General features: G+C 44.7%; 1 protein-coding gene across 5 annotated transcripts in view; it reads right to left on the bottom strand.

Moving 5' to 3' along the window:
- Positions 1 to 762: 762 nt before the first annotated feature.
- The window catches only part of LOC146172950 (alpha-(1,6)-fucosyltransferase-like), a 37,689-nt gene continuing 26,043 nt past the window's right edge, over positions 763 to 12,408 (bottom strand). For 3 of the 5 annotated variants that reach the window (XM_084583310.1, XM_084583313.1, XM_084583314.1), the window contains 6 exons: positions 12,081 to 12,195; positions 10,800 to 11,064; positions 9,302 to 9,491; positions 3,433 to 3,606; positions 2,934 to 3,087; positions 763 to 2,296 (listed from right to left, as the gene is read on the bottom strand). In XM_084583310.1, the coding sequence (XP_084439436.1) occupies positions 1,916 to 2,296; positions 2,934 to 3,087; positions 3,433 to 3,606; positions 9,302 to 9,491; positions 10,800 to 11,064; positions 12,081 to 12,195 (1,279 nt within the window). In that variant the 3' untranslated portion in view covers positions 763 to 1,915. The remainder of the gene's footprint in view (positions 2,297 to 2,933; positions 3,088 to 3,432; positions 3,607 to 9,301; positions 9,492 to 10,799; positions 11,065 to 12,080; positions 12,196 to 12,408) is intronic. The other 2 variants (XM_084583311.1, XM_084583312.1) reach the window with 2 other exon arrangements.

The following is a 12,408-nucleotide window of genomic DNA, read 5'->3' as shown; positions in this document are numbered from 1 at the left end:
TTTACAGAAAAAAGGAAATACATCGTAAAAACAAGCGCATGTAGCAATTCAATGCATAACAAAATAGCAAAGACAAATTTTAACATGCAGCCAACAGCGAACATTGTAAGAACAGGGAGCATCCCCTTGGAACTGATGCGCTACAAGGTGACGAAAAGCTACGCAAGTTAATAAAGCCATATGTAGCGCTAGTAAATTTTGCAATTGACATATATTTCCTCGGACTTCGGAACAATGGCGCAAAAATGACAAGGGACCAAGAACGAGTAGACACAGACAGCGCTAACTTCAAGCAACTTTATTGGAAACAGATGCACAATTTTTACCATCACAATTGCCTGCCATCCAAAAGCATGCGATAATCGACGGGAACGAAGGTAGGCAATATCTTTTTTTTTTTGAGTCTGACGGACGGAGTGCTTACACAGACACTTCCTATATGGCTATTTTTTCTGCTTCAGAAATTTCACGGGTGTGCTGGTCCTTACTTTTGCCGCTTAAAGAAGCTGAATGGTTTGGTTTGTGGGGTTTAACGTCCCAAAGCGACTCAGGCTATGAGAGACGCTGCAGTGGAGGACTCCGGAAATTTCGACCACCTGGGGTTCTTTAACGTGCACTGACATCGCACAGCACACGGGCGCCTTGCTTTTCGCCTCCATCGAAAAGCGGCCGCCGAGGCCGGTATTCGATCCCGCGTCCTTAGGCACATGTAGTCGAGCGCCGTAACCACTGCCCCCCCCCCCCCCCCCCCCCCCCCACCCGGCGGGGACAACTAAAGAAGCACTTGTCAAGTAATGGCCTGAAGTTTGTACATGTGTTGCAATGTTTGACAAGTCCGTCGTCTTGTTCATTTTATTACTGTCACTGCGATTATGCTCGTGGAGGCGGTCATTAAGGCAGCGACCTATTGGCCTTAGATACTGACGTCCATATGAGAGCAAAATTTGGTACACCGCACTTACCTTGCATTCAACCAACGGAGTTTGATGTTTTTAGTACAGTTTGATAGGTGACAGAACGAGCACCTTTGTTTATCTTGCATAGGTTGTTTATCTTGCCAGAGGCGGAAAAAAACTACTGACACATCTATCTGTTTAGCAATGCGCTTTAGACTACGAGAAATGGTATGCAAATATGGAATTGCTGAAAGATTTTTCTTCTGTTTCAAGAGCACCTACGCACGAGAATGCAGCTCAGTGTTCAGTTTTAGCAAACTTTCGGAAATGAAATCAGAAGGGGACCACGATAGCAGCATGCGATAGCCTTCTGTACTGTTGTTCCAGATTTAGATACAAGTGCGGACAGGATTTTTTAAGGGAATTTTGAAGGAAAAGGTTCGCTATTGCTCTTTTGACCAGTTTAAAGTGGGCAGAATTGAAGGGAAGGAGAGGCCTGTTATTGCGAGGTTTGTATGCCCAGCAGGAGTGGCCTGAATTAAAGGTGATGCTAATGTTAAGGAATCTCAGCTCGTCATTACACGGCAGTTCAAAAGTTAGAAAAAGCGGTACAAAACTTTGAGCATAGTTAGTGTGGTAAATGTCAGGAATTCAAACGAATCGTGGTCACTGTCATTAAAGATTTTAAAAAATCGTCAACATACCTAACAACTTTGGCCACCTGCATATTGTCTAATCTGTCCATATTGAACTTGTCAAGTTTGGATAAAAAGAGGTCGCTTAAGATGGGGCAGTGCAGGACCCGATACAAATTCCTTCTTTTTGAATATAAGGCTTATCATTCCACAAGATAAAGGTGAAGCTCAGAAAAAAGGTAAAACGTTCTACTGGTACTGTTTACACAAAAGTCATTGCATCCCGGTCACTAGATTATAGCTCCTCATGACATCCTTTCACCACGAGCTGTTCAGTGGACGAAAGTTTCTGGATGGGCAGCAGAGCATTCTCCCATTTCCAGCCTACACTTCTTGTCGGCTGTTGTTAAACACTGCGTAATGCACCACAGAGAATGTCTGCACCGTCTTGAAACGCGGGAACACCATGTGATTTGCGTCAGCCGAGGATCCCGCAATGCGACCCGTGTTGAACCCGTCGGCGTACTTTTTATCACGTGCCTCAAGCGAAGAGGCGTAGACGTCCGGCCTCTCCAGCAGGACACCCGGGGCAGACCACTGCAGTTCATTCGCGAACACGGGTTTGTTGCAATATATCGTCCGTCGAGGAGGGAAAGGCACAAAGGCGTAGAAGTACTGAACGTCCACCGACACCGCCTTGTGTGTGGCATCGTTGCCGGCTTCAGCATCCCGGGCTTGCATGAGCTCATAGGCGATTCGACAGAACTACAAGGGCAACCAAACAGATGAAAAAAGGAAAACTTTCTCATTCATTGCTCACTAACAGCACAACCTTATCAGAAGATTACAACATGCATTGAAAGGATCACGTCCATGCTGATCGGCTGCCTAGGTGCACCACGTATCTGTCCACCCGGAGGTGATTCCATCGTGAGCTGGTAACACACGCATGCTAGTTCTCTGATATGTGGATGGTATAGCGTGAAAGGAGAAAGAGAGCTTGCAGACGCTGGCACCACCGCAACGATCTTGTGTGTAGATATTTGCGACACGAACGACTGGGACACCTATTACGTTAAAGGCACCATGTCTGACGTATGTATCCCATTTTCCTGCAAATGTCTTACGGGCGGGAAGCCTCGGTTCGCAGGTCGAACCAACGTTTCGACAATTTGACTTGTCTGGACAGGGCGATCATCACTTTGACGTGATGATCGCTCTGCCCACACGAAGACAAGTCCACTTGTCGAAATGTTGACTCGACCTGCGAACTGAAACTTCCCCACTGTACCCTTGTTCAGTGCTCTTTCATACCGTGTAGCCATTTTCTTCCTCTCGTTCTACCTGGTCCTTCCTACGGTCGCGTAACTCGGAGAGCAATAAAGTAAGCCGGCGATCTCACCCCAGAGGAGAAGCCGCAAACCAGCTTGTCAGATTCTGCCAGAAGGTAAATGTCCGTTAATATGCCTTTTAAAGCAGAACTTCGATTCCTGGATTTCAAGTTGAAGGCCTCACTGGCTGAGCGCTGGTTCGATATAACCATGTAACCTGGAAACCTGTGGTACGATAACTCAGATGAGTTTCTACTTCTAAAAAAAAGACCGCGCCCCTACACAGTTATGCCGATCAACGAAGCACAATATGAAAAATATGCATTTGAGCAGAGTTATACCTCCATATCAAGGAATTACAAAATATGTATGCACCAGAGAGGAGTTTGTAAAATTGAAAAGTGAAGAGAAACAATAAATAACTATTTAGGCACATACACCACCTCAAAAACGAAAATCAAAATAGGGTTACATAACCTGATCTTTAAAATGCTAGAATGAAGACAATAGCATGATTTAAATCAAGACACCCTGGGAAACTGCTCGTTCATTGAAAAAATGGTAACATACTTGGATTTTATCTCTACAATCACCGCTGGGTCATCAGCAGCCACAAAAATTCGCCTCTGGACGACCTCTCCTTTCAAGGTAAGCTTGTTGTAAAACTCTTCGGCATGCTGCATGTATTCACGAACCTCGTGGTAAGCAGCCTCACGCTTTTTGTCGGTGCGACGTATGTGCACCCTGCAGAGTAGTAAAAGCATCATCAGCAGTTTAGCAGCGGATCGCCTACAAAAGCCAAATAAAACACCAGCAAATAAACACTGAATTGAGGGAACAATTAAACTGCGCCTTAAAGTTATGACGTAACAACTTTAATGGCTTTCGTTTGCAGACTACCCTTTCAGACCGTTCGCGTATACAGCGATAAAATTTATGAGCCTGAAGACGTCAAAGAGCCCCGCTCTGTACAGTCAGCGCAGGATAGCCAGAGCTGGCAAGGAGTTCACTTGCGAGTTACGCGTGACTAAAATTGTTAGATGTGTGGATGCACTCCCTGTTGCCTCGTCTAGCTGGGCTCCGTCACCTATCTAGAAGACGTGGCGACAATAGCTCGAAAAAGGCAAATGCATACTAAAGCTACATTCGGTATAGCGTCATGAATTGTGGTGTGCTGTCCAACTCCATGTTTCTCGTGTGCTAGTTTAGAGCACAGCTTTTATGCGGCTGTTCATCAATAGGACCGCGTAACTGTCGGCGTTTCCGGTATGGGTAAGCGAAGAAGAGTGTAGAGGACAGGTGAAAGACGAGCCAAGCCCATACAAAAATTTCCTATGGTCAGCTATAGAACATCCTTTGTATGGTCGGCTATAGAAATTTGGCCCAAATATCTATAGCCGCTTCTATGGCTGTCTTTAGGTTTTTTCATAGTCTCTTCTATAGAAGTCTTTAACCTGTTCTATAGACTTATGGCTCCCTATTTACTGCAGTCTTAAGCATTTTTTATGGTCAGGTATAAACGTTTATGGTAAGCTATGGAAAATTCTTTGTTTGGTTGGCTACGGATATTTGGCCCAAAAAGCTATAGCTATTCCTATGGTAGTCTCTAAGTTTTTCTATAGTCTATTCTATAGAAGTCTTTAACCTATTCCATAGACCTATGGTTCCCTAATACAAACGTTTATGGCCAGCTATAGAAAATCCCGTGTATCGTCGGCTATAGATATTTGGCCCAAAAAGCTATAGCCTGCTATAGAAGTCTATAACCTATGGACTAATTCTGGTGTCATAATGTGAGTATTTGCAGTCTTTAGCATTTTCTATGGTCAGCTATAGAAAATTCGCGCGTTCGCGTGTGTGTGTGTATTTATGTGCGTGCGTGTGCTAGTGCATGCTCAAGTGTGTATGTGCATGTGTGTCATGCTCTATATCTTCGGACTTAATTTCAATTCCATGAATAAATAGCTGAAAATTGGCCAGCAGTCCCCACGACTAAAACAATCATGGGTCGGAGGTACTCACTGCAGGCATACTTCCATGCGGCGACAGTGCTCCCATCAGTTATACCAAGATTGTGACGTAATCCATTTGTCGTACAGCGTTGTAGTTGATGACATACGGTTTCTCGTTGCATACAGCACACAACTCTTAATCAAGCTAGAGTACAAGTCGCACGAGGGATTCGAACCGACGATATATGTTCTTTCATATAAGGGTGTACGCCTACTGGTCTATACCTTTTGGTATATACAATATTCTATAGCCAGCTAAAGCAGGTTATATGACTTGCAGTCTGTAGCTTTAGAAGCATTGACATTTCTATAGACGGCTAACGATAACTGTATGACTACTAGTCTATAGCTTCGAGAGCATGCACTTTTCTATAGCCATTAAAGCAGCTTACATGACTTGCAGTCTGTAGCTTTAGAGGCATTGACACTTCTACAGACAGCTAAAGATAACTGTATGACTACTAGTCTACAGCTTCAGGAGCGTACACTTTTCTATAGCCAGAGTAAGCCGCTTATATAGCTATCAGTCTGTAGCTTTAGAGCCATTTAAATTTCTATAGACAGCTAAAGATAACGGTATGACTAATAGTATATAGGTTTAGGAGCATACACCGTTCATACCCAGCTATGCAGCTTATATGGCTTGTAGTCTGTAGCTTTAGAGACATCCTTCTTACTTCTATAGACTGCTAAAGGTAACTGTATCACAAGTAGTCTATAGCTTCAGGAACATACACTTTTCTATAACCAGCTAAAGCAGCTTATATGACTTGTAGTCTGTAGCTTTAGAGACATTCAAAATTTTATAGACATCTAAAGATATCGGTATTACTAATATTCTATAGCTTCAGGAGCATAAACTTTTCTATAGCTTGCTAAAACTGATTCTATGGCTTGCAGTCTGTAGCTTCAGAGGAATTCAAATTTCTATAGACAGCTAAAGATAACTGAATGACTAATAATCTAAAGCTCCAGGAGCATAAACTTTTCTATAGCTTGCTAAAACTGATTCTATCGCTCGCAGTCTGTAGCTTTCAGTTCAGTTCAGGCGTTCAGTCGTGTCCGACTCTTCGTGACCCTATGGACCATGTCACGCCACGCTTTCCGGTCTCTTAGCTTTAGAGCCATTCAAATATCTATAGACAGATAAAGATAACTGTATGACTATTAGTCTATAGCTTCATGGACATATTGTTTTCTATAGTTATCTAAAGAGATTTTGTATGGTTCAGAAGCTATAGACAAAGTGGTATAGAATTTTCTATAGCTGCCTATAAATATTTCAATGGCACTTTATAGCCGACTATAAAAGTCCATAGATAGACATAGCTGACCATAAACTTTTCCATTGAAGTACATAGACCATTTTTCTATGGGAGAGCTCTGCCGTCGCCACCGAGATTCCAGCAAGGCCTTTGCACGACCTTCTCTCCCATCAGCGAACGCCACGATGAGCGGATGAGCGATAAAGGTTCAGGCAATGAATCTGCGCGTACGGGCTTCGGTAAAGTAGTGAGACGACGCCACGTGACTCGATAAGATACGCACCTTCATTTGCTGCAGCTTTATCGCACATCCGATTGTCGTGACGTACGCTGCTGGTGGTGTGCCGGACTTGTCATGTCTCGGAAGTGGCGGCTCTGGCCGCGCCTAGTTATCGGTTATAGCCGCGCGTTACAGAACACCAATGGGAGCTTGCAGGGAGGCTTCTGTTCACACGAGAGCATTAATCGCGCGTACCTCACAAGCGAAGTCACTGCTAGCAGGCGCTAGTCGGCGATGTTGTCGGTTCCGGAGGCTAAGAGGATTTTTGGGGCTGCTTTTAGTGGCTTCAGAGAAATAGACACAGAGCATCACCGGATTTCTTTTTTTGCGCGCGCGCGTGTGTCTATCAGTGCGTCTATCCAAAAAGGCCTACAGCGTTAAATGCCTGCGAGCGCAAGTTGCAGAGTGCCTCATTCTAGCCTTTTTATCGATCGCAACGCAATTTGGTGCTAGGATGCGACTTCAATTTACAGAACTGGTTCAGCACTACCGCCGTGCGTTCATGTTCCGTCGGCTGACCTATGTAGATTATCTTTGTAGGGGTTTAGGTCTCTTTGTTCCGTTCGGGCGTCCAGCTCCAATCGACCATTAAAAATCGCCATTAGAGAAAAAGGTGAAGGTACGTCCGGGTTTCATTAATTATCTTTCGCTCCCTGCTGTGACGGATGCGCAGACGACGTAGCTGCGTCGATAGCTACTGGTTTATCGGCACAAACGGGCTAGTTGCTGGCAGAACCTCGACCTGGCTAACCCAGCTGTACGACCCATGCCTTCAGTCGTTACGCACACCAAGAACGAACTGTAGAGATTAAAACCAGCTAGTGGAAGGAACCAGAACACGGGGGTACACAGGACAATGCTCTCTCTGTCTACGTCCTTCCGCTGGTTTAATATCCACGAATATGTACCAACTGGCCCAGCGTTCCACTCTACAGACAACGAACCCCGAGCACAATTCGCCTTGTGCGCCACTCCCCCTCTTTAAACCTAAAATGTGTGTTAGACACACCTATAATGACGGAACAAATTGTCATGCTTCGAAGTTCGCAGAATGAGCCTGTGGCGAACAACATTTTGGCACGATGCTAAGGTCTGTGCTGCGGACGATGCCTGCGTTGACTGCGCGAAACTGAAAAATACGCTAGAAAACATTAACGCCCTAAAATGGGGTTTAATGAACTAGGCACAGTAGTGTCCGCATGCTTAGCACGATCTGGAACAGGGAAGTAGGGGGAGGGGGTGGGCTAGTTGGGAGCTCGCGGAGACCACAGAAGCAGCTCACGGAACACAGTTCGGAAAGAGCTGAGACAAGGTAAATGGTCACTATTATGGCAGCTTGAGATATCAGGAGCGAACATGCGTATCAAGCCCGCACATGCATCATGGACTTCTGATTATTAAATTGAATAGAGGCGGCCTAATGATGCACAACTAAGGTGTATCTGACAGCCGCTTTGCAATATAAAAGCCTGCCTCAAAACTGAATGGCATGTAAAATGGATTGTTGTGACCGGGGCTTCGGCCGAGGTTTGCGCAGATTCTCCAGCAGGTGAAAGCCAAGAAGAACCTAGCGGACGCCGGCGAGCGACCGCGATCAGAGGCGCCGAGGCGGCGGCTGTGTCGTACTTTGTCTTTTGTTGTGGCGGCCAACCACACTTTTGGGACGGAGACGAGCTGCCTTTCCCGGCCTTAATCCCCCTGGTGATTATTGCGGCGACCACAGGGAACCTTTCTTTTTTGTTGAAAGAATCAAAGGCGCATCGCCGTGGGGCACAGACCGTCGAGGCAGGCGATAACCTTCTGGGATGTACCGCTGGGGAAATGACCTCCGCCAACGGAAGGCTTCTCTGGCTGTTTCGCCCTGGTACAGAATCTCCACCTCCAGCACAACATCGTCATGGACATCGGAGAAGCTAGCCCTTGCCACCGAAATATGCCGAAAAGGTTCAAGCACCACCCTCGGCAGTCGGCGGCACCTCAAGTCCTCGTTTGTGCCGAAATGATTGGACTGCATAGAGTGAACTTTGTTTTCCCAGCTTGAGCACTGGGTGTAACTCACCATTCTTAAGCGGTGCAAATTGTCTCTACCGAAACTTCCATTTTTCTTCCTTATGTGTACATATCTGACCATTTAAAAAGTTGTGCAAAACGTTTTTCTTTGCCTCTTCTCATTGGCTGCTCTTCCCATAGTACCACTGCGGTGAAGCGTAGGCACCTGAACCCCGATCACATAAGCATTCTATAGCTTGGGATTCTAAACATCTACCATTTGCCAATCCACACTGATCAACAGTGAAAAGAAGACTAAATTATCTGAATTCTTCCGCTGTCTCCACCTACAAGCTTTCCCGCTCTACTTCGAAAAATCTTTTCTTTATAATAAAGTGAAATTCCGGAAATTTACTCTTTGCGAACCCGCCAGAGCCCTCCAGGTGTACTAGCTTGTTCCCAAAATCAAGCAATTATACACAGAAACATCGTGTAGAGATGCAAACAAGACCTATTTCTCGAGCCTATGTTGCATAGCGCCAACGCGGCCTCCGGCCGTAGTACCACAACTCCCGGAATGCATCGCGGCCGCGGTGGCACTGCACAATTGGTTGGGAAATTCGTTAAAGAATTTCTACTAATGTGGAAGGCATCGCATCTAAAATAGACCGTTACCATGTTTTCACTTTGCTTCAAAATATATACACACTTCTAGACTTGAGCAAAACGTACAAGGCAGAACACTGAATCTCACCTAGTGTGGTCGGAATGCAAAAGGCTAGGTTTACAACTTAATGCCGACCACCACTGCCTTTAGAAATTTGTGACTTGAATGTATCACGACTTGAGAGTCGTATGTGTAAAAGGTATAACTCATAAGTGTTATAACTCACCCTACGATTGGATGCTTGTAACCATTCGCCTTCTTGAAGTCCTCTATTGCCTGTCGTGTGGAGTTCTGAAGTCGAACGATGTAGCTGACAATCTGTCCATACCACCAAGCATAGGGGTCCGCATGGTTTGCGACTAAAGTCTCCACAATGGATGCAGGAAGGTCGAGAATTTTTCTGCGTTCTTTAGGTTCTGCAATAATGCATCATTCCCAACTTAAACAGCAACCACAATGAACAAAACATAGTAGTAGAAGAAATGATGCTGAAACGAATTTTGCCATCCCCAACTGAACATACTAACCCGGACCCTTTAAACATACCAACCTAACCTATTAAAGATCCACCTAAGGCTTGCGAGAGAAGTAAATAGATCAAATCGATAACCATATTATGATTTTTTTTTCTTGGAGTGGAACGCCTCCTGACACCAGATTTTATTTTCACTAGAAAGCAGCCTAATGTGAATGTTATAAATTCAAAATTTAAGGAGCCTTTAAGGAGGTTGACCAGACAGGCATCTAGTTTAATACTATCCCGAGAATGAGAGCATAAGTAGTTTTCCATAGGCAACTTTCTTTAAAAAATGCTTTAAGCTCACACAAAAGTGATTTCACTTAGGAACCAGCGACTCTGAGAAATATTGTGCTATACTGCATTGGAGGGGGGGGGGGGGGGGGGGGTTCGATCTGACATCCTGGATCCACTAAAACCAGATATTTGTTTTTGTAAACGTCGATAACAAAGCACACTTCTGATGTAACACAGAGTACAGAAGTGCAGTAACAACTGATTATACAACGCCAGCAATACCCATGCTACCGGGCCACATATGTTTAATGCCTTGCAGTATTTGTGATCATGCATAGTTTTGATAACGGCATTACATACATGCCTTGCAGGCTTGGCCGAGCATACTGTCAATTTTCCTACATGCTCCTCAAGAATGTTGAAGAAAGCAGCTAGCAATGAATAGAGTTAATCGTGATCGGTTAGCAGCAAGGGAAAGGCGTAGCAACAGCCTCACACAAGGCGGATACCCATATTGTCATGGCAGCTCTAATGGAGAAAGAAATCAGTAAATGACTGTGATCACCTGATTGTTTTTCTTCGACAAGCAGTATCATGCAAACCGCGGGCCCCTTTTGTATATCGAAGTTCGGTCGCCTAGTGTGTAAGCGAAAGCTTCATTACTAATGGTCACTTGCGGTCAAGCTTTTTATTTACAGAAGAAGAAGCTGGTGAAAATGAGCACTAAGATTAGGAAGACGACAAAAAGAGAAGATAGAAAGGAAGAAGACAGGAAGCATGAAGGTTCGGGTCATGACAAGAAGAAGACAGAAGAAGGAGAAGGCTATCGGGCGAATGCACAGTTGTAACCAGCGCCCGGCACGGTGACCTTGGCTTTACGTGGTGTAGTGAAGCTTCAGCTTCAAGACATTGAAACACGTGAAATTGAGACAATGCTATCCCTCAGAATATTGTCGTTCAGACCACTAACCAGAATCATAGCCGGGATAGCCTTTGACGATGGTGTTCTTCGTGCTCACGCCAGCACACGGCGGCCCAGTGACGGGCTGGAACGTCCTCGACCAGCCATCGACGCCAGGGGCGTAATGCCACAGCGTGCTGTTGAGGACCACCGTGCGGCCCATCTGAAGCGCAGCCACAAAGCACCACAGGGCATCGTGAATGCCTGCAGCTATTCCGTGAGGGTTGTCCAGCAGGCAGAGCAGCTTCGGGGCCGATTCGCAGTCGCTCGGATTCTAGTGGGTACAAACGTATGGACAGGTTCGTCTTATTTTCGTGGCCCATTAACCACAAGATCTTTACATTTGTGCTGTCTACGGTCCTTTTTATACAGAAGACGTCCTCTGCCCCCATTCGAAGCGTTTATATCGTGAATCTCACGAATTGAAGGATAACTGCAAACCATACCCAGTGGGAAAAAATGTACGGAAAATTTTCTCTTGCCATGAAAGAATTTCTGGGCGGTTTTCGAGCGTTATTTATTCATTTCAATATATTGCATGCCTTATGCCCCAAGCAGGACAGGCATACCAGGTAACAGTCACTCACATATACACACATACACAAAAAAAAACAATACACACCACAATTCGGCGAGAAGAACGGAATCATAATAGTAATTATACAAATTTGTACATGCGATAACAGCAAATATATATATATATATATATATATATATATATATATATATATATATATATATATATATATTAGTAACATCTTAGGGTAACAAACTGGATTCCAAGGGAAGGAACGCGTAGCAGGGGGCGGCAGAAAATTAGGTGGGCGGATCAGGTTAAGAAGTTGCAGGGGTAAAGTGGATGCAACTAGCACAGAACCGGGTTAATTGGAGAAATATGGGAGAGGCCTTCGTCCTGCAGTGCGTGTAGTCAGGCTGATGTTGATGATGATGATAATGATGATGATCAGTGATATTAAAATTTTCTGTTCTCACGACAGAAAAGTACTACGGAACTACACGCTGCGGAAAAATACTACACTGAATGTTAGAGTGCCACGGGCAAGTACTACATTACCAGAAAAAATTCTGACGTTTATGACCGAACAAAACATTTTGTCGCATATTTGACACGGTTCTGTAGTTATTTTGTAGCTCCTAAGTTCATTACAGTTCTATATAAGAACAGCGAAACTAAATATGAAACGAAGCACAACTTTGCGCGTAAAGTAGGTGCAGGTTAATCCTCGTTGCTACCAGCTAGACAAACAAAAAAAAAATGGTTTTCCTCACCTGAAGACGTTGAATAGTTTCCCAGACATAATTCCTCAGTTTTCGCATATTTTCTATGCTGCTGCGGGAAATTTCGTCAGTTGCTTTGATAGCTGCAATATCCGCTTCCATGACGCTGCATTGAAAAGCCGCCGCCAGCAACACTGTTTATTCAGGAAGCTCAGCTCCTTCACAACTTATGTAATAAATCGCTCTGCTGGTGGCCATGTAGCATATAGAGAAGATTAAAAAAATGGCTTCCACATTGAGAATAACGAGGTTGTCTCATACCTTCATGCCATTCCCACTCACACAGGTAACGAAAACAACAGAGATTCGGGAGCATATA

Source organism: Amblyomma maculatum, chromosome 11 (assembly GCF_055883805.1).
Source record: "Amblyomma maculatum isolate TAMU_Amacu chromosome 11, ASM5588380v1, whole genome shotgun sequence".
NCBI classification, from domain to species: domain Eukaryota; kingdom Metazoa; phylum Arthropoda; class Arachnida; order Ixodida; family Ixodidae; genus Amblyomma; species Amblyomma maculatum.
Note: the sequence above shows the minus strand (reverse complement) of the source record. Positions and strands in the feature narration are given on the sequence as shown.